Genomic DNA, 23,531 nt, shown 5'->3' with positions numbered 1-23,531 from the left:
AGAAGAATGAAGAGGGATCTCATTGAAACCTATCGAATATTGATAAGCCAAGATAGAGTGCATCTAGACAGGATGCTTCAGCACCAGAGGGCTCAGGTTCAGAACAGAGGGCCATGCATTTAGAACAGAGATAAGGAAGAATTACTTTAGCTGGATGGTGGCAAATCTGTGGAATTCTGTGGCCGTATATGTCAAGTCACTGGGTGTATTTAAAGAGGAGGTTAATAAGTCCTTGATTAGTTACTGTGTCAAAGATTACGGGGAGAAGACAGGAGAATGAGGTCGAGAGGGATAAATCATCAACCATGATGGTATAGTGAAGCAGACTCGATGGGCTGAATGGGCTAATTCTGTTCCTATGTCTTATGGTCTTTAATGCTCTTCAAAATTAAAAGGCCTGCAAAAAATGCATATTTGTAACAGCTCCTGAAAAGTGGGAAGAAACATATTTTGCAAAAAGTGATTCTTCATTTCAAGGAAAACATTCAACACCTTCTCAAGTCACTTTTGACTCCTGAGTATATTAAAATGGGCTTGATGGCTGATATTTCACTCCACTTCATCTCTGCATAGATTTATTGCATTATTATGTGCACTTTGTTTATCACATTGCCATCTGCAGACTGAAAATTGATGAAACATTTGCCTATTTTACAGTAGTCAATGCACTACCACAAGTAATTATTTTGTGAAGAGCTATGAGACATCTCACACTGATGTGCTGCTAGAAATGCAAGCAGCTATTTTATATCCAACATGATGGCAAAATCAAAACTACTGTCCAACATCTAATCACAGGCACTCTCAATTTGCTGATGTGCAGTAAAATTGCTGCCATTTTATTTCTTCCCCAAGTTACAAAATACTTCTCTCCTACTGCACTGGTCTTAAGCCCAGTATCAAAACGGCTGCTTGCTAGTACAGTTAACTGGGACACATTGTGACCTGCATGTTTTGGCCCAATTAAGCAGCTGCTGGTTAGCCAAATACCTAAACGGTATAAAAAGACAAACTGACTAACAAATTATGTATTTAAGTGAAATAGAGAACCAACTAGAACACTACCAATACGACCACAGTATTATAAAACTGTGTATTAAATGTGTATAATAGTTATCGATTCAAGAGTTCATCCAATGTACACTGCCATGTTCATTTGATTAACAAATTGTAAATTAACAAAATCAGTGCAGACACCTAGTTCAGGTAACAGCCTGTCTTCCTATGATGCTTTCATTTCTTCATTTTCATTGTAGTGTTCAAGATGATTGCCAATACCTTCAAATTCTTTGTAGTTCCTAACTTACTGAAGTAATGAAATCATTTCATTTTCACCAAGTTATTTATGGCATCTCCAAGCCTGAATGTTTGAAACCACAGTGAGCAAAATAGTTCTGAATCATCTTAATGCTTATTCATCGCCAAATACCAGTGACAGATATCACTGGATTTTGAATACCAACACACGCAACTGACACTATTTAAAAACTTAATGCTGTAAGTACAGTGAAATGACTAACAGGCACATAAGTGCATGCGACTGACACTAGTTAGAAACTGTTTGGCAACAGTCTCCTGCCTCAATTAAGTGGCAAAGTGTCCAAACAAATGAAAGGAATCCTGGTTATTTTCTTGATTAGATTTTGTTCTTTAAAAGTTGTCCCAAATAAGCAGCTGCCCCAATTAACTGATAGCCTAATTAACCAAAATCCACTGTATTCTCTTCTGATTTTTTAAGTGCATTTGGTACAGAAAGCAAAAGTTTCCCTGACCATTTATTATAAATTTATAACTAATATTTTCTGAATTTCTTTTGTATTAAGCAAATAAGAAACAGGCCATTCAGCCCTGGTGTGACAGTAAGATCATGGCTGATCTTTAATCTTAGCACTATTTTTCTGCACTAACTCCATTTCTCTCAATTCCCTTATTATCTACACTATTCTTGAATGTACTGACATACTGAGCCTGACTAGCAGTCTTTGATAGAGAATTTCAAAGATCATCTACCCTCTGGGTGAAGTTTGTTCTCACCTAAATACTATTATTTTGAGTCTGATTCTTTGGAAGGCCAGTTCCGGGAAAACCTTGTCCCTGCGTTCATCCTGTATGGCCTGCAATAATTTTGTACATTTCACGAGGGCAGAGGCTTAGTCAACTTGATGTCCTTTCCTAAAAACCAAATTGGTATGTAGGGAACTGGGTCTGTATGCAAATATTGCAGGTGTAGTCTTATTAGGGCACTGTATAACAGCAGTCAGATGCAAATTAATGACAAACTTACATAAGCATTACTAATTCAGCCATAGGAAGATCTGCCTTACTGTATAATTTCCTGTTTTGTCCTTTGACAAGAAAGCAGATCAGATCCAACAATGATGATAACAGAAACTTAATTAGTATATTATTTCTGAAAAGATCATGAAAATTGCATATGTACTATCAGCCATCCATTAACACCCTCAATAGATGATTTCAGTGTCATTGTGTAAAATAATAGCTACATTGGACTGCAGATGTCAATATTTTTTGTCAGCTGTGAGCTACAGATCGTCACCCAATAAGCGTATTCATGACTATGGATATTATAATCCTTTACTTACAACAACAAAGCTCAAATAATACAGCACTAAGCAAAGATGTTTTAATAATGCACATCCACTGATTTTGGCCACATTTGATCACTTAAAAGGCTGGGAATGTCTAATAATCAGGAAAGTGTTTTTTCACATCTCTTCAGAATGAAAATGAACTGCTTAAAGGTTAAAACAGCCCTGGATTTCTGGAGTGTCAGCAGTGTGAAAGTGGACAAGTGCAGTGGATATAGAACCAAGCTCAAATACAGGTATGAAGTTCTTTAAGTTTCAAAGCTCCAAGAGCCTGTTTTGATCAGCAGAAGTGATCAGTTGTCTTGCTTCAAGTTGGTAATTTCAAGAAAAGTTCAACTTTTAACTCATATGATAACAATGACATTCACACAGTATTTATCAATATTGGGACAAAAAGGAAATCGGGATACAAAGATTTAATTTAGTACACTTAGCTCTCTGCAATCTTGGTCGGACATACTCAACTCATTATTAAAGGCAATGTAACTAAAACTCATCGCCTCCACTGAAGATCTTCAGTACTTCCCTACTGAATTTCTTCAGTTTTAAAACTCTGCACCAGTCAATGTTCTAAAGCTGGAAATAATTTTTGATAGTTGAGGAATTCTTATCATTCAGGTCCTTAGTTCCACCATTTAATTATTATATCTATGCTTTCTGATTCAACACTGCTGTACACCATCTGTATTTTATCTGGTTAACTCCTAAACTATGCTAAGTTTCTCTGTGTCCTTTATGCTTGCCTATGTTACTTTTCCTCATGCCTTGCTATCAACAGCAAACTTGTTTTTTCTAATTATAACTCTTTCATCTCGATCATTTATAAATCGCTATTTTATAAATTCATGAGAGGCCCTAGAACAGATCTGAGTTAGTCAGCCTGTCACAGCTATGCAATTAGAACCAGTCCCATTGATCATTACCTTTTGCTTCTTTAACATCTAATTTACAACACCACCCCTATCCCCAGAGTATTCTTTTGTATACTAGTTTCTTTTGAGGCACTTTATCAAACAGATGCTGAAAATCTAAATGTATACATCAACCACTTTGCCCTTGTCCAATATTTTGGTTGGATTCTTAAATAATTCTAATATGTTAATTAGGTACAACTATTCGCTAGAATCAAAATCAAGTTTATTACCACTGACTTATATAACATGACATTTGTTATTTAGCACTATGGCTTGGAATTACTTCTCTCTTTCACTACAAGTGCCCCAGACTGATCAATAGATCCCAATGGTTTGCTGCTGAAAACATCAGATTAACTGGCCTCCAATTGCCAGGTTTGTGCGTTTCATATTATCTGGTCTTTGAATAATAAAGATCAACTTTATAAGCTGAAAGGAAAACAAATTCACATATAGCTTGAATGTTTAGTTTAGTTTAAATTCAGTTGTATTTGTCAATTCAACAACTGAGTGGTTTTCTTAAAAATCTTTCCATTACATTCCAAATTATAATTACACTGTTTGAAAGACCAGTAAAAGATTTCTGGCATCTAACACTTAACCAGGAACCTATTCAGTGAATATTAGCACGGAAACCATGGGCTCAGCTCAACCTGATCCTTTCTTCACTTTATGCCTTTAGACAAACACACAGCAATCTATGTTATGGGATAGGAAAGGATCCTCACTCAATTTTTCACTGATATCAAACTTGAACCGTCTCTCTTACCCACTTCCAGCTCCATTGTATATATATATTTATGGAGGAATCAGAGAGCAGTCAACTCTATTTTTCAATAACCAAGATAAATGTCCTTTTTATGCATTCTAGTGTCTTTTTCAACCACTTTTATGTATTCAATGGTAAAAATCAATTATCGACAATAAATTTAAAATGTCCAATTGTTATTTAGCCTGTTTTTCTCTGTTCTTTAAAATTTAACAAGTTTTGTTTGCTATATTTTCTTTTGGTTCCTCAGATACAGTATTTGAAATTTCATTTTAAATTTTCTGTAAAAGATCTCATTTTAAAAAGCTCCAGGTATCCCATAGCTCAAATAAGCCAGCAGAAGTACTAGCCCTTCACACTCGTTTTTTTCAGTTTCATTTAATCAATTACTCTGTTTATTCTGGCTGCATCAACCTGGGGTTTAATAATATTTTTATTAATTTTCTAGTGTACATTTAATCTGGAATCTCACTGCTAAGACCATGAGCAGAATTTGGCAATTAAGCCCATTGAGTCAGCTCTGCCATTCCATCATGGCTGATCATGGATCCCACTCAATCCCATACACCTGCCTTCTTGTTATATCCTTTGATGCCCTTACTGATCAGATAATGATCAGCTTCTGCCTTATATATACCCATGGACTTGGCCTCCATTGCAGACTGTGGCAGAAGGTTCCACAGATTCACTATTCTCTAACTAAAAAAAATTCCTCCATTCCTCTATTCTGAAGGGTTGCCCTTCAATGTTGAGGCTATGCCTCTAGTTCTGTATACCCCCACCATAGGAAACATCCTCTCCACATCAAGCCTATCTAATCCTCTTAACACTTGGCAAGTTTCCCCCTGCATTCTTTCCTCCTGAACAGTGAGTACAGACCCAAAGTTGCCAAATGTTCCTCAAACGTTAACCCCTTCATTCCTGGAATCATCTTCGTGAACCTCCTCTGATAATGCATCCTTTCTGAGACAGGGGGCCCAAAACTGTTAACAATACTCCAAGTGCAGCCTGATTAGTGCCTTATAAAGGAAACCCACTCATACTGCATTGTCCATTGCCACTCTTCCCAATCTGCAGTAGCAAGTTCAAGGGGTGGAGCTCAGTAGCCAGATTTGGCAGAAACCTATTATAGGATAGGAAAGAACCATCATTCAGTTTTTCACTGAGATCATCTGTAACATCTCCATCTATAGGTTGGCCTCAGCTACACAAGTCCAATTTGCTATTGTGCTTCCCTCCAGAAAATTTGCAAAGATATCCCCTATCCTAGGCAAAGGATATTGATCTAGTTTCAGTACTGGGTTGATGGTGACCTTAAAATCACTGCAGATCCTGACAGACCCATTTCTCCTGGTGTCTGGGAACACTGGTGTTGCCTATGGACTCCAGTTAACCTTGGAAAGAATTCCTTCAGCCTCCATGTGATCTAGATCTCTGGCTACTTTATTCATGGTTGGTCCAAAGAAACAGACATGCTTTGTAAAACTTGGGTGTAGTATTTTCATTCAACATCATTATACCCTTCTTATGTCTGAGTTTTTCAACGCCAGCCTTGAACACTGCTGTGGCATCATCCAGTACCTTCCGTTATTTCACTTTCAGCTGACTGTTTTCCTGGGGGTGTGGCATGCAAATGGTGGATAGACCCCCAATCAAGTTGTAGTTGTCTCAGCTACTCATAACCCCTCAATGCTGGTCCTCCTGTTTTTATCACATACATGCCCAATGTTGCTTGCTGGTTGTTGTATTTCACTGTTATGAATGTTATCTTTTCACAGTGCAAGTTCTTAGTTGGATATTTACAGGCTTCAGTTTATTATCTTCAAAGTGCCTTTCAAGCTCACTTTGTCTTATGACTGAAACAACCTAGTCAGTGTCCAATTCCACTTTAATTTGCCGTTTACTTCTGGTGTAAGCCATGTTGATTGCCTATTGTTATTTTTCACATTGTAAGTCTCAAGGCTACACAGTCCTGTGTTACTCACATCATTATTCATCCACACCATGCAGATTAGTGTTTTTTTTGAAACTGCAACTTGACTTTTTAGCTTTATCACCTCCCTGTGCAGCTCATTTATTTGTGTCTGCCCGACATGCTCTTTGTATGTGTCCTATTTTGTTGCATTTTCCACAAGTTTGGCTTTCAAACCTACATTGGTCTAGTGTATGTGCGCACAGTCACAAAGATTGCAGCAAAATCTGGTTTCTACTTGGCTATTGCAACTTCGTTCATGCTCACTTTCATTCCTGACTGCAAGTCCATTGCATCTGATTCTTTTTCTATTGATACAGTAATTTCAGCCACTTTTTAAAACATGAATTGTGCTTCAGTTCGGGGCCATTTTTGAACATTTTCATGTAAGATTCCAAATACTAACTGATCTCAGAGTACATCATTAAGATCACTTTTATTTTAGTGAAGTGTGCATTTATGACCTGGTGGCATAATGATGTATGCCATTTACATACTTGTACATATAACCCATAATTAATTACTTAAACAAACCGAGAATGCTTAATTAAACAATATAGTTACAATAGAACTCAAATATCACTGAAATATTACACAACCTCACTTTTTTCATTTGTTTTTGCTCTTTTTAAATTTAAATATATCCATCTTATTGTACAGTTTTTATTATTACGTATCTACTGCTGCTGCAAAGCAACGTATATGAGTGATATTAAACCTGACTTTGATTCAATTCTAAAGCAGGGAACCACAAATAGTGACCTGCCGTCAGACAGAGGATCTTGAAGCCCTGCGCACAGGCCACCCTGATAGCTTTTCCTGTCAAAAACCTTTCAAAGTTGCGAAGTGGATGTAACAATCAGACACACTTAAAATTACTAAAAACTAAATAAAAGTATGAATGTAGGAACATTTACCAAATATAAAATTAATTAAAACATTCACATCATCAACCACATATCAGCTGTTACCTTCTTAGTGCAAGTTGAACAGCCCATTCTAATCAATGGAACTAGGTTCCAAAGACCACACTTGGCCAAGTTTATCACCGAAAACCTGTATTGAAAACTTTTATCCTTTCCTTTAATTTAACTGACCGTGTTCCATCCCAGAAATGAGTACTGAGACCAGTGAGAAACAGGTGGTCAAATCAATTGACATCAGTGGAGGTTGTTAAGTTCTTGATCAGTTAGGGGATCAAAGGTTATGGGGGGGGGGAAAGTCAAGAGAAAGGGATTGACAGCAATAATAAGTTAGCCATGATAGAATGGTAGAGCAGACTTGATGGACTGAATGGCCTCATTCTACTCTTACGTCTTATGGTCTTTTAGATTTCCCTAGTTCCAAGCTCTAATATACAGGCATGAAAGTCAGGAATGGGTAGGCTCACAAACCACGAGACAAAAGACAATATATTTTAGTGCACTGCTTATAATTTTTTTATTGTATTTGAATGCAGATCTACAATTCCATCTTCAATATCTCTTTCCTCTCCAAAATCCTTAGATGGGTTGACATCTGAACTTCGTGCTAATCTTTCTTGGGACTCTAATTTTCAAACAATCAGGTTTCTGTCTCACCACATCAAAAAAACCAATATGCCAAAATCTAATTACTCTTCTGCATCCTGCTTTATCCTGTCTCACACAAATGACTAGGAAATCCTCTAGCTCTTTTCCACCACTGTCCAGACTAATGGGACAACATGATGCCTGGTAATTCTCTGACATTCCTCGATGGTCAATGCCCGAGAATTACCTTCCCTTTCTGGAATGTGCACCACTACCTCTATGTCCCTGAGTACTATCCTCACATCTTCCCTTTTTATCCATCAGTTGCTCTTGCTTGAGACATCTTGACATTGGCAACAGCTCAATATTGCATTTGCCTTCCTCACCACTGAGTCAACCTACAGGTTAACACATGCAGACTACCAAATCCCTTTGTACCTCTGATTTTGGAAATTTCTCCCTGTTTATAAAATAGTCTATGTCTTTATTCCTGCTATTAAAGTGCATGCCCATACACTTCCCTACGCTGTATTCCATCTGCCACTTCTTTGCCAATTCTCCCAATCTGTCTACCCCTTCAGCAGGCTCCCTGCTTCCACAACGCTAACTGCCCTCCAATCAATTTTCGTATTGTCTGCAAACTTGCTACAAAGCCATCAATTCTGTTATCCAAATCGTTAACATATAATGTGAAGAAAAGTGGTCCCAATATTGACCCCTGTGGTACACCACTAATCACTAGCAGCCATCTGGAAAAGACCCCGTTTACTCCCTCTCTTTGCCTCCTGCCAGTCAGCCAATTTTCTATTGGCTAGCATCTTTTCTGTAATACTATAAACTATTTTCTAGTTAAGCAGCCTCATGTGCAGCACTTTGTCAAAGGCCTTCTGAAAATCCAAGTAAACAACATCCACTGATTCTTCTTTGTCTATCTTGCCTGATATTCCTTCACAGAATTGCATAATATTTTCCCTTTAGAAAACCACGCTGACTTTGGCCCATTTTATCATATGTATCCAGATATCCTTAAACCTCATCCTTAATACTGGACTCCAACATCTTTTCAACCACTACAGTTAGACTAACTAGCCTATAATCTCCTTTATTCTACCTCCCTCCTTTTTAAAGAGTGAAGTGACATTTGCAATTTTCCAGTCCTCAGGAACCATTCCAGAATTCAGTGATTTTTTAAAGATCATTACTAATGTCTGCACAGTCTCTTCAGCTACCTCTTTTAGAATCCAGGAGTACAGTCCATTTAGTCCAGGTAACTACCTTCAGGGTTTTCAGCTTCCAAGCACCTGCTCCTTAGTAAAAGCAACTACACTCACTTCTGCCCCCTGAAACTCTTGAATTCCTGGCGTACTGTTAGTGTCTTTCACAGTGGAGAATGACACAAAATACTCTAAAAGTTCATCCGCCATTTCTTTGTCCCCATTAATACCTGCATGGCATCAATTTCCAGTACTCCAACATCCACTCTGACATCTCTTTTACTCTTAATATATGCAAAACTCTTTTTGTATCCTCTTTTATATTATTGTCTCTCTTACCTTCATGTTTCATCTCCTTATGGTGTTTTTAGTTACATTGATCACTTTTGCCCCTGCCTGAGCTCATTTGCAACTGAAAGACTCTTCTTGCCCTTGTTCCCTTCTAGACCTGACCATACGGGAGCAGCTCTGGGCAGCTCTTTCATTCTGTTCATTCTATCGATCTCTGTTAACCGAGATTGATAGAAAATCTACTACTTATTTCCTAACTCACCTGTCCATCATCTTTGTACAGCTACCCGACACTAGTCCCTGACTAAGTAACATCACAATTTGAAAACTAACATCTTTTGTTTTAAATACATGCTTTAAGATAAATGAGAGTGAGGGACAAGGAAAAATGAGAACGGAATTGGAGTATAAACAATAGTGGGTGAGTAAATGATTCTATCTGTGGACCTTTTACATTCAGCAACTTCCTGTGCAAGCATCAACATGCACCAAATAAACTAAAGGACAGGAATTGATGAAAAACACAAATAATTTCCAAATTAATTAGAATTCATTTTAACTAGTGTTAATCACAACTACCGGCACAACAAAATTTCCTGTTTAAAATATCTTTAGTTTAAATACCATAGCCGTCAAACCAACATTGCACAGCTGCCCTTGAAGCTCAATCAAAATCAAACACTAATTCCCTCTCTCAAATACTGTTCTATTACTTAAAAAGCTTTGCTTTTCATCTCCATTTTAGAAGCACTATGCAAGTTTAAAATAAATGTGTTAACTCCATGGCTAAAATAGCAGAGAAAGGAATTACAAATGAATATGTTAATAGTCTTCACATTAGTAATCCACCATGTCATTTCAAGGCTCATCTTCTTTAGAAGCCCCACGCCACTCATTGATTAAGACAAAAAATTCATTCCTAATCCTTGTCAAATTGTCTATCATGGCAAATTCTTGAAGAATCTTGTTATACTGGTCATTTTCCCTACCAGTTTCTCAAGGAAATCTATAATTTCTGACCATGGATCTCAGTTAAGAGTGAGAATGAAATATTTGTGTCATCCTTGGAGAAAATAATACTTAGTCTGCTACTAGATGACACAGTAAGATCATGGGCTTTATCATCTGCTTTATAAATTATTTATACAATCCATGACGATATATACCAGAAAACACACATCACTGAAAACATTATACCAGTTCAGGGAAATTAAATAAAATATATAGGCTTACATTTTGTGACGGGAGAATTTCCTGTTTCCTCTTACTATTTTCAGGAACAGACAAAAGCCAAGATTCCATACGCTCTTTTCCACTGAGATCCAGACGATCAGATTGGCTGGCTTCCCGACTATTTAATAGGATGTTGTGCAGTTTCTGATATTGTGGCCTTTCTTCATACTTCAGAGTACTCACATAAGACAGATAATTCACAATTTCACCTACAAGACCATTTAAGGATACAAATCAGACAATGATCTAGCAATCAAACTGAGACAGCTACTTATATATTTACAATAATAATTCAAATGCTGTTTTTATTCTGAATATAAAGGATAATTTCTATCACATAGCTTTACTACCTTTTGTCATTATCAAGAGGATTAAAGACACTGGAATGCTTAAAGCAGCACTAATACTGATGCTGAAGACACAAAATGCTAGTAACCTTACCATATTTGGTGATACAAGGCAAAAGGGATTCTCTACACTTTAGAGAATTAAATAAATAAGATCAGGCAGCTTGAGACTGTGGCATAACATCTGATTCCGTGCAGTAACAAAGATATTAAACATACACATAATTGATCACAGGGGTTGAAACTAACAGGGGACAGGGCTTCTAAATCTTTGCACCTGCCTCCAATTTACAGAAATCATGACTTTGTTCTGCCTGTATGTTCTAAATTGTGGGCAAGGGATTTGCAAGTGGCCTGGACCTGGTGCTGGCAAATGTCAAAGCTGAAAGTCCACACCATTATAAATCTGAAAAACAGAAACATGCAAAAATCTTTCAGGCAGGCCCACATACACAGAAAAACCATGGTTCTATTAAATCAATGCTGCTGCAAATTTGTATTCTTTATCTATATAAGAAGTTAAAACGCCTTTCATAATCAATTTATTTTGCAACAGTTTCTTCATATGTTTGATTGGTTATGCCCTGTACAGCAAGAGCCTGCAAGTGAATATTTCTGCTGACCATAGCAAGTGCTTTCAGAAATCCATTATGTTAGAAAACAAAGCATTCAGTGCTGTTTGTATTAGGGCCACAACTTATTTTGCATCTGTCCTCCTTGTCCGTGCTCTGCCATTGTGGGCATTTCTCAGCCGGACACACAAAAAAAAATTGCAGCATAATAGTAAGTGACCTTTCAGCTCACTGTGATTATAATTAAAATAGAGTTTCTCCTTAACAATAATATAGCAATATCATCATCTTGTGCGGGCATAACTGGCCCTGAGGTACTCATTACCAGATCAAGTGAAGCAAGAGATGGTAATGAGCACCTCAGGGCCAGTAATGACCATAATCCTTGAACAAAATGATGTTATCACTATTATCAATCTATGTGGCCTTATTCTGTCTTCTGTACTTGCAACAATGCTATTTTTCACAATTTTTGCATTTCAAAGGCAATTACTTGGAATTTTTATGCAATTCAACAAACCACGTTTAACTTTTTCAGCAATATACATGGGCCCAAGAGCACCACTGGTATTGCCATGGATTGGTCAACGCACATACGCAAATATTTTAACCATTTTACACTACACTATACAATGTGGATCAAGCCGAGTTAGATTTTCACTGGAGGTGAATTGGTTTTTTTTAACCCCCGTTCACTTCTTGTATATTTTGTTACTCTTCAATGCAGCTGATGGGATTCAATAGTACCTTTGCAAAGTACCAATAAAACTGATCTCTGTGGAAGAAACACAGCAGGTCTGGTGTGGAATGGCTAAAGTTGAATTAAAACTTCAGTTAGTGTTTGTGTGTTGTCTCTATAACCCCAGTACCATTCCAAGGGTTCATGAACCTGGGTGATAATTGAAAGGGCAGCTACAAGGAAAAATTTGTCAGTGTCTGCCTAATGAACGTTCTGTCACCGGCCTTCACCCTGACCATATCTCTCTCAACTTGAGTATTTGGTATACTGGTTATAAATGAAGCCACACATGTTCTAGAACAGCTCACAAAATTACCACGGGATCTGGCTTTGCCCAAAGATGACAGAGGGTGGTGGTCAAAGGGCTTTATTCTAGCTGGAGGTCTGTGATTAGTGGTGTTCTGCAGGAATCTGTGCCTGGACATCTGCGGCTTGCAATGTACATAAATGTTCTGGATGAAAATGTAGATGGGTGGGTTAGTACGATTGCAGATGACATGAAGATTGGTGGTGATGTGGATAGTGACAATGACTGGCAAAAAAAAAAGTAAATCAGTTGCAGATATGGGTGGAGAAATAGGAGATGGAACTTAACCTGGTCAAATTTGAAGTGTTGTACCTTAATAGTGTTGATGAGCAAAGGGTTCTTATGTTCATAGCTCCCTGAAAGAAGCTACACAGGTTGATAGGGTGATAAGGCATACGACATACAGGTTTCCCCCACTATCTGAAGGTAGAGTATTCCTATGAAACGGTTCGTAAAGCGAAGAAGCAATTACCAATAATTTATGTGGGAAAAATTTGTGAGTGTTCGCAGATCCAAAAAATAACCTACCAAATCATGCCAAATAACACATAAAACCTAAAATAACACTAACATATAGTAAAAGCAAGAATGATGTGATAAATACACAGCCTATATAAAGTAGAAATACGTTCCTGTAATCATTGCAGGACTGTCAAGCATAGCGAAAATCTCACGCAAGTGCTCTCGGTGGAAGCACTCTGTATGGAAGCACACTTTCCAGTAACCTTTAAGCTATGAAGCTACCGTCACCTCAGAAACTGATCATACCACCCATGACTACCTTTAAATTCTACTTTTGCAACACTTTCATCATCATCCAGTGCTTTCTGTTTCAGCTTATTAAAAAGACTGACTGATTTCTCCTTAGGTATAACTTAATGGAACACCACGCTTTGTACACCCATCAATCCGCACAAGAAACAGACTTTCCATTTTATCCATTATTGGATGCCGACTAAAAGAGACCACTTTGCTACGAGCAGAACCAACAGTAACATCGATAGCTTTCAAGCTTCTTTCTCTCAGGAATGTAAATAGTGCGAATGGTGGACACAGGCAAGTTCAACGTGCGGACAATGTCCTTACTTCATTGACCACGATCAAAACGCTTAATTACATCCAGTTTACTCTAAGCCTAACACCTTTACAAGCTCGCTTAGGCTTTTCCGATACCGTAGAACTCAACTTGCTAATGGATGCACAAAATAAGTCGAGGTAAAGCATAGATGCTCACAGGCACGTGTTTAAGCTATGGCGGCTAAAATGCAGTTCCGGGGAAGGAGCTTGGCTGCTCGGGGAGCGTGCTGACTATTTTCATAAAAGCAAAAACACTCTTTTGGCTAGCGAAAAGAGATAACTGATGTAGGTCTTTCCTTGCAGCGAGCTGTCGTAAAGCGAATGTTTGGAAAACGGGGGGCCACCTACTTGCCTTTATTAAATGAGGCATTTGAGTTCAATAATCAGGAAGTTATGATGCAGCTTTGACCCTCTGAATTGTAGAGTTTATTAAACTCCAGTTAGGTTGCATCTACTGCAGTGCGTAAAGTTCTGGTCACTCCATTATAGGATGGATGTCGAGGCTTACCAGGACACTGCCTGGATTAGAGGGCATGTGCTATAATGAGAGTTTGGACAAACTGGGTTGCTTTCTCTGATGTGGCGAAGGCTGAGGGGAGACCTGATAGAGGTTTATAAGATAACGAGAGTATAGACAGACATACAGTTTCGTTTCTCCCCAGGGTTAAAATGTTTAATACCAGAGGGCACGCATTTAGAGTGAGAGAGGGTAATTTTTAAAAGAGATGTTGGAGACAGGTTGTTTTACACAGAGAGTGGTGCATGCCTGGAATGTGTTGCCTGGTCTGGTGGTACAGGCAGATACGTTTGGGATTTTTGAAGAGTCATTCAGATAGGCAGACAAACTCAAGGATTGTGGAGGGATCTGGGTATTGTGTAGGCATAGGGGATTCGTTTAGTTTACCATTTGATTACTAATTCATTTGGTTCAGCACAACACTGAGGCTCAAAGGGTCTGTTCCTGCACTGCACTCCTCTCTGTTCTTATTTGGAAAATACATCCATAAAAGCTGATCCAACAACCTCAACAAACAACAAATTCATAAAATGGAAAACCATTTCAACCTCAGCACTGTGCCCTCAAATCAATTTCACAAAGCAAAGCCTACACTTGACTCCAGAGAGAAATCAGATGAATTATTACTTGAGGGATATTAGGTAAGAATATGCTCACGTGGTGGGGGGGGGGCAGTGAGGGGAAAGAGGCTTGAAAGCAGCAAAGTGTTGGTACTGAAGTGTTGGTCGTCAGGCAGGAGCACATGATTTAAGTCATGGGATCTTGGAAGTTGGCCATAACCCAAGATGGATTTCCCACCTGAAGGATTACTGGAGAGTTAACCGAAGAGTTGACCTACAAGTTTCCACTTTACTCAATTAGACCTAAAAGGTCACATCCACCTGGAAGATGTGACTAGGGGCTCATACTTTTCCAGAGCTATAATCAACATGCAAAAAAACTGAAATCTTAAAAAAAAAATCACTCGACTGAGTATTCCAAAAATTAAACAGAAAGCCACTGTTTTACTAAGTTTCTGCTGCTAACAGCTTGGCACTCATTTATTATGGCTTTGTTTTAGGTATCTGCGAACCAATCTTTGTAACTCTTCCAACTTTCTTGTTGGCTCAATGGGAGTAAAACTGGATAGTATTGGAGAATGTGCAGTGGAATTGCCCTTTGACCTGGTTCAGGCAGGTGGTAAATTCATGCTGCCTACTCAATGTCAGCAGTGTGAACTGCACAGTCGTTAACACCTCTCCCTGGGCCCAACTTTCTGTGCATGGCTTGGACTGGTTCAAGCTGATAGGCTCCAATTAAATGCATTATGAGGTGAACCTGGAGCTTAGTGGCAGTAAGAGGCATGCCAAGACCTAGGTAGTTTGCCACATGAGATGCAGATTACTGGCAACTGGTTGAGAGCAGGAGAGAGGCTCTCTCCCCACAGGAATTCCTGGAGTCATTCAACAAAGCTGAGTGGAAAAAGCTAGCTGTTGATGTCAATACCAGGAGTGGAGTGCTAAGAAATTGGATATAGCAAAGCAAGAAGCTCAATTACCACACAAGATGAGTCAAGGTCAATGAACGCATCATCTAACTCCCACTGTTCACCTACCCACAAAATTTATGTAATTCAGGACATTACCTTCATAATGACCCTAGAAGGTGAACACACCAATCACTAATTTGAACTTCACAGGAACACCACAGCTTCCACACTGCCAACAATTCAATAAAGACACAGGAGATGTGCTGGAATCTGCAGCAACACACAGTCTGCTGGAAGAACTCAACGGGTTGAGCAGCATTGATGGGGTTTCAGCCTGAAATGTTGACTATTTTTTTCGTACTCCCAGCGAGTTCTGCCAGCTATTCAGCTATGAAAAATACCCCCGAGACACCATACAATGTTCCTCATGCATAAAAAGATGAAGTATAATCAGTACAAACATTCTCAAGGTGAGAGGGCAGAACATGATGGCACTATCATTCTCAACATTGGAAGAAAGCAACAACTGGACATAGCTAAAAAATACTTCAAGGCTATCGAGAATGATGTTCCATTCTTAATTAATTCTCTAGGACACATTCTGTCTCTGCTCATTCCATCATTGCTGCTAATCAGAAGTTCCGGGCAATAACATTCTTTTTCTCCTGCCCTCCCGTCACTCAACTCTTCTCCAAAAGACGTCCAGCCTGGACAGGCAACAGTTCAACAAGAGAGCAACAGTGAAGGTGCACTCATAGGCCATCTGACACCGATGGTCACTGGCACGAACGCTTCACTGCACGTTCTGTACCATGTAGTTCAGGGGTAGGATCTACTCTTGCTGTCTTCAGGTTTAATGGGGCTGAGGTGACAGACGTTCACAATCCAAGCTTGCTGGCTAATGATTTTGTCAGCTCTCATAGACACATGGGAGCAGAAGTGGTGTACAGTACCACTCGAACAGTACTAGACGCAAAGCCTGGTGCACATCCTTTCTGCGATGGAGGTTGCTGACAGCATCCAATGGACAATGCCATAGTTTCCACAGCAACACAGCAGATACCACTCACTATACATAGATGTTGCAGCAAGAATTGTGTTCACTTGCTGCATGTAGCCGTGTTCAGAGTGGCTTTGAGGGTGTTGTCAGTTCCCTTACAAATATTTGGGATTGCTGAGGTGTGTGGCAGTGGACTTCATTAGAATCTGCCCCTTTTTAGGAGCGATCTTAAGTGGATACCCCTACCTGAAAATATTTTAGGATAAGGAAATTACTGAACAAACTCAGTAATTATCATAACTATTAAGAATAACAGCAAGGGAAAGATTAGTAAAGCTCGCCCTATTCTCCACAGATCACACCCTATGCATTATGTACATGTTCTTCAGAGCAGAGTGTTTATTATCCTCAAACCAGACATTTTGGGATGTGCAATTTTGCATGCTTGGCCATTTTTCTCTAACTAAAGGTCTACAGGTCACAAAAGAGGCACGGACATCCACCATTAAATCATAATCCAGCTGATCACATATTAATCTGGTGAAAGTCAGGATTAGCACAACGATCCTGTGACCACAGGACAGTAACATAGCCTCACTGCTGTCAATAAACCATCAGTCTGATTAGTGTTCTCAGCTGTTCTAGTGGAGGCCGATTTACACACCCACCCAACTCCTCAAACCTAGTCACATCTTTTGGGTACAAATCAGGAGCATGACAGAATCTCAAATTCATGTCCAATTATTGTTGAGAAGCTCAACCCGATCCAGGGTAATCCAGCCCACTGTTATGGTTGCTGGTCAGAACGCTAACCTTCTACTATTTTCTGCAGAAACTATTTGCTGGCTTTACTATCCCAGAAAGGACTAAGAAAGACAAGTGACAGCAGAGTGTACCACCAGCCTGCGGGCACTGCAAACTTCCATCTGACGTCAGAAAGCAGCTCAAGTGCACTGCCTTACGAAAGGTTCAGTGCAGTATCAAATGTGCTGGTAGCTCTCCAAATCCTTATCTCCGTGAATACCAAAGAGCCATTGGCATTGACAGGAATTAGTGTTGGAAACCTTCACTGTCATGCTCCCTTTGCAAGAAATAGGCTTCCTGCACATTGTCCCAGCTTTGGGAGGTGTCTGTTTTATGCAAGTGTGGAAGGCACTGTTCCTGCAGGGACATGGTGAAAACAGTCAGGCGGTTCAGCCATTGGTGATTTTCATGCACATCCATTACGGAAAAGGCTATTATAGTTTGTGTAGCACTCGAAACCCTGTACTAGTCTACTTCAAAATTCAAAAAAACTGGATTCGAAACTTGAGGAATGGGTGCTCCATTATTTGCTTTCTTTGAATCTGGGGGTAGAGTGCAGGCTAAGTAAAATAATGTTAAAACTCTTTTCACTTCATAAAAATAAAGCTGCACTAGCTTGCACAGGATAAAGTGAAGAAAATCAGAACAAAAAATGCAATTTAGGAGCAGAAAGAAGAGCAGGTGTCATGTTTTGCCTTACTGAGGGGTAAGAAAAAAAAATAAAAGAACGACTGTCAGCGGTGGTGTATATGAACAAGTTAGAACATTCTCTATGATCAAATTCATTTGGCAGTGAAAAATGAAGAATACAGAAAGTGCAATTTAATTAAAGTTTTCTAGTGTTTTTCTAAAGCTGGCACACATCAAAAACGATGAAACCAATAAAAGCAACAGTAGCTCAGCCAATGTGAAAGCTTTATTGATCCCGAGTAACCTTGCTAAGGTTAATCAGGGTCAGTCTATTATTTGTCATTTATTCAATTGTATAAAACTATGCTCCGGGAAAGAGTTCTAGGTAAAAGTTCCTTTGCTATCAAGGTCTCATCACTAGCTCCGTGGTTCAACACTCAATCTGAACCAAAAGATTATTATTTCAAACCCCACTCCAGCTAGTGGAGCACATAATTCAGAATGACATCCCAGCATAACACGGGGGGAGGGAGGAGGATTAATTAATAATCAGTTAACTCCGTCAACAGCTGGATCACCTCAGCATTATCCCTATCAGTGAGCAACATATGGTCAAAATCAAAAACAGCACTTTTTAAATAAGCCAATTTTTTTTTATTCTCTGGAACAGGCTGCTCTGAATATTAGATTGCATGTGTGTAGAATGATAGAAAATGGATTCTCCCACAAGATTTGCACAGTGATAATTTTTGATCTTAGTCTGCCTTTTGGGAAGAACTACTTCCTCTACATGAAAGAACAGAATGTTAAGTATTAGTTGACAAGGGGTTAGTGTTTCTTTATGACCCAAGGTGCTTAAGGAAGGTCAGATTGTTTATCTGTCTGGCAATGATGTCCTTTTCACTACAAACATTTGACATATGAGGAGACTAAATATATTTAAAAGAAGAAATTTTTAATTCGTGCAAATGATTTTATTCTTGATTCCTGATTTAACTCTTGTGATTGGCTTTTTCGTGATTAATATTAGGGTTTATGTGCAGAGAACTCTTTGTCAGGCAAATGCTAAGGTTCAGTGCCAATAACATTGCTTAAAATCTACAGCTAACTTGCGATGAATGGGAAATAATATTGCTTATTCTCTGCAGCCATTCCAGTTAATTAAGTCATTCTTTTCACCTAAAATCCATTTAGCATGTTTATTTTAAAAAATGAATCAATAATGTTGCATTTGAAATGCTAATTGTGCCACTTGCTGCACAAATAGATAATATATCTGATAATAGGTTATAAACAAAAGATACTGGGGATCCTTTTGCCTAATGAGCAAAAGATGAAGCAGTCACTTCACGAGCTGCTTGAAAACTGACTATTGTCCCGACTGGGAAAGACTGTTGCAGGCTGGTATTTCACGATGCCTAGAAAGTACACCGGTATAATTGTACATAACATTCTTACTACTATCGTATCCAGGGGGAAAGCACTGATGGACTGAAGTAGGGAGATTTTCCATGAATCTGAAAAAGAATTAAAACATCTTAATAAGTTATAAAATTCTTTCTGATAACAAAAAAATGTCAGCATCAAACCCAGCATGCTGAGAAAATGTGCCCAAGCTAAAGTCTGAATTTTAGCATTTTCGTCATTTTGTCATACTTACTAAAGATAGAAGCATTTAAACATTTAAACTCACAAAATATTGTACTCCTGTTACTTGGTGTTTTAAATGCTTAACCAAATAATTATCTACTTTGCAAGTACAATTTACATTACCAACATGATAAGATTTTATGCATCACATTCTATATATTGTAGATACTTTAAGCTGCTGTGAATTTGTTAAACTTGGACAAAATTATTCTTGCACATGCACTCATTTTAACACTGCAATGCATTTTTAACATTGCTGATTACTGCTAAATTTGACTTCCCATCCAAGGATGACCGAGTTACTGAAAGATCTTTGCACTTCCTTCTTTCAAAATAATTATTTTAGTCCCTCCCCATCAATCACGCCTCCAACATGCCTTCCTTTTCTTAATTCAATACTGGACTTTTTCATCATGGCTAGTTTTAGATGTTCCCAATTCAGCAGACTAATGCATTGATTTCTTTCTCAGTTGTCTTCTTGCATATCTTTTGCCAGCAATGCTTAAAATTGATTAGTTTTATTTGTCCCATATACATCAAAGCATTTGTGCCAGTGTCTGATATTCTTTGCTACTACCATATTTCACTTCAGGATCCAGCTACTATTAATTAACTTTCAAATATGTATTTCTGATAATTTAACATATTTTCAATCAGTTCTTAACTTTCAAACTATATTTCCACAAACCAAAGCAGAAGCTTGGTAAAATTTCTGAATATAAATACTCATATCTATAGCTACAAACCCAATTGTTATTTATCCCTTTAATAAAACTTCTCTATAGTTATGCACATTTGAATACAAAAACAGTGAATTCACTTATATAGAGAATTTTAATTAGTATTTACCAATTCATAGTGCTAAATGACATAACATATATAAATAACTAAGAATTTCTCAGATGGTTCCAGCAAAAATATGTAAGGACTTTGAAATGACTAAGCATGAGAAAATCTGCAGATGCTAGAAATCCAAAGCAACACACACAAAATGCTGGAGGAACTCACTTTGTTCAGGAGGAGAATTTAAGATTATTTTTATGAATGAAAAGAATATATGGACATGGGGGGGGGGAGCAGGGCTGAAACGTGATACTGTAGAGGAAATGGTGTATTTGAAGACTCCCCCCCCCCCCACCAAACTAGCCGCAGTAAACCACGAAACGGAAGAAAATTCATACTTGACTTTGGCGTGTTGAACTGCTACAGGGTCCTTCAAGTCCTGCTCCCAAGGCAGCTTCCCACACAGCCACTGTAGCAAGCAGTAGCCAAGGATTTCCAGGTCACTTCGTCTGGATGGAGCTGCAAGAACGTGATTGAGGAAGAGAAATTAAGAATGAAGGATTAAAAATCACTTGAGGAAAATATAGAGAAACCTTTCATTTAACTGTTGTTGATGAAATGTGTAAAACTCAAGCAGACAAGTGTCTTGTTTGTTCAGCTGCACTGGAGTTGGAACGCCCACAATGTTGGCCTTGGTTCACAGACAGGCTGTGACTCGTGTAATAAAAGCAGGGGTCCGTTTCCCTAGCTCCCCCAACCTCATCCTTCCTCAGTCTGGCCTGTCACATGAACTTGATCTCTGTGGCCTCTGACATGATCCAGACAGCTCATAATCCAGCAGCAACACTTTCTTAAAGAGCCAGCAGTGAAACAAAGAAATAAATGTCTGCCTTTAAATTGCTAACACATGTTCCAGGAAGTCCACAGGGTCTGAATCACCCATTCGGAGACCCCGCGCGCAGACTAAACACTGATGGCCTTTTCCTGACTTGCACAAGAACAAAGTTTGAGGAAAAGGCAAAACTGCCATCTAGTGTAGAGCAGGAATGGCAAACCCAGCACACACGTTGTTGCGTTCAGTTCGACTGCAGTCTTTTGAAATGAATCGCGAATAAGTCGCTGAAAACCACCATTATTCGCAGGGTGAATCAAAAATGCCAAGACTTGTAAGGGGCCAGTTTTAAATTATATAACTTTACTCTAAGTGCTGATCTACAAAACAGACGAAAGCAGGCTGCAACAATCTAAAATTATTATTGATTGAAATGATCGGACATAAACACAGTGGTAAAAGGACACAGTAGTAGTTTCCACTATCAGAAACATATTGTTTTTATTCCATTTCAGCATATTTCATGTGCTTTGAATTGATTAAATTTGTGGAGTTATAATCCATTTTATTCCTACCCTTTAACTTTAAATCACTGTTGTTCAGCTGAACTACCTAAAGACACATTTGCGGAAAAACTAAGCTAAATTTTCCACAAAATTGAACATACTTCAGTTGTCTTAAGTAATCAATAAGACTTCATTATCGAATCCCTGTTTTGGAATGGCTAATGGCATTCATTTAAATGTTTTTCTCACTGAAACATTCTCACCCAAATGCTCGCCTCAAGAATGATACCACCTATCTCTAGATAGGTGGTATCTATCTAGAAATTACCTGACTACTGGGACAAAAATACCAACTTGACTTCTTCTAACACCCGCATCATTAATCCTCAATCAGGTCTATTATCCAGACATATTAATTCAGCAGTGTCGATTAGGTTGAGTGCATTGTTTTTAAGGTGTTCAGCTGTGACTTTGTGGTAAAGACAAAAGACCGTGCATTACATTTTGAGTTCAGAGATGTGGGTACGTAAGGCAGGAGCATAATTTGTGACAGGGACTACAGGTGATGGCTTTCATCTTTCCATTATTTATTCCAAGGAAAACTTCGCTCATCGGATACCTGATGCCAGACAAGCAGTCTGATAAGTAAGAAAAATACGAGGGGTCAGAAGGTGCGGCTGAGCTGGGTGTTCAAGCAGATTTAGAAAATACAGAACCAACGTGAACAAAGATCACACTGCTTTAATCCCATTTAGGAATTTGATATGCATAGCTCTCAGAATTCTAATTAGTTCCCAGATTGGCAGACTTCCACAAAAGCACTGCACATTTATAAAAATGTCCATGACTGTAGTATGAATCTATATTCCTCCACAAAGTGTCAGCATGTGGAAGTTCTACCAGTTGATGCATAACAAGTTAGTCTTGCAGGTATTTTAGGGCGCATGCATTGCATTCACATAAAAAAAGGACAGTTTTTCACTTCACCATGCAGCCCAGAAGAATCAAACTGCGTACTACCAATAACTCGATATATAACCACAGCTGCTGAACCAGAGTTCTAGAGCAAAGCTACACATTCCGCTATTCACAATAATAGAGCTTCAGTGGTGTCATGTAAACAGACAATTCTTTAAAAAACATTTAATTTTGCAATAAAGTGCAATATTTTGGTATCTCCAGAGAAATTAGATATTGACTACATGCCTCAGTGACTAGAAATACTGCTGCAAAGCAGCCTGTGCATTAATCTAGACACTACCATTTCAGTGACACTAACAATGGCAAAAAGTTCAAACATAACTCGGATACAGTAATAATTCGCAGTAATTATCAAAAGCTGACAGTGCAGGATTTTAATTAATAAAGTTATTCATTGTGCTCTCTAGTAATTTGCTTGTAATATTGACAACAATAAAGTAGTTTGCTCTGTGATAGATCAAGCAGAACAAGCTTGACCTCTGCTTTGCTTCAAATGATATGTGAGAATAATGGGCAACACTATAATTAGTCTGTCTGTGTAATGGGTGTTCTGTATTACAGCAGTATGACACAAGCATTCACGTTTACTCCGCACTTAAAGTGACCATAAAGAGTCTATCAGTTGAGCAGATGGCAGTCCAACCCGCCTTAGATCATTGTGTGTGTTAACTGTAAAGAATGGGAATAAAAGAAACACAAAGAAACTTACATAGTTTTATAAAGCTACATTACTGTTTTAACAGCATGCTATTTGGGACATCCTGCAAAAGGTAATGCAGAGGGGCAAAAGCTTTTCAGTTCAAAA

At 38.5% G+C, this 23,531-nt stretch overlaps 1 protein-coding gene across 5 annotated transcripts in view; it reads right to left on the bottom strand.

The window, feature by feature from the left end:
- LOC132402906 (serine/threonine-protein kinase VRK1-like) overlaps nt 1-23,531 on the bottom strand; it is an 88,803-nt gene that overhangs the window by 9,489 nt on the left and 55,783 nt on the right. For all 5 annotated transcript variants that reach the window (XM_059985987.1, XM_059985988.1, XM_059985989.1 and 2 more), the window contains exons 9-11: nt 20,806-20,926; nt 19,433-19,491; nt 10,514-10,722 (exon numbers count right to left, since the gene is read on the bottom strand). In XM_059985987.1, the coding sequence (XP_059841970.1) occupies nt 10,514-10,722; nt 19,433-19,491; nt 20,806-20,926 (389 nt within the window). The remainder of the gene's footprint in view (nt 1-10,513; nt 10,723-19,432; nt 19,492-20,805; nt 20,927-23,531) is intronic.

The sequence above is a fragment of the Hypanus sabinus genome, chromosome 12 (assembly GCF_030144855.1).
Source record: "Hypanus sabinus isolate sHypSab1 chromosome 12, sHypSab1.hap1, whole genome shotgun sequence".
Taxonomy (NCBI): Eukaryota; Metazoa; Chordata; class Chondrichthyes; order Myliobatiformes; family Dasyatidae; genus Hypanus; species Hypanus sabinus.
Note: the sequence above shows the minus strand (reverse complement) of the source record. Positions and strands in the feature narration are given on the sequence as shown.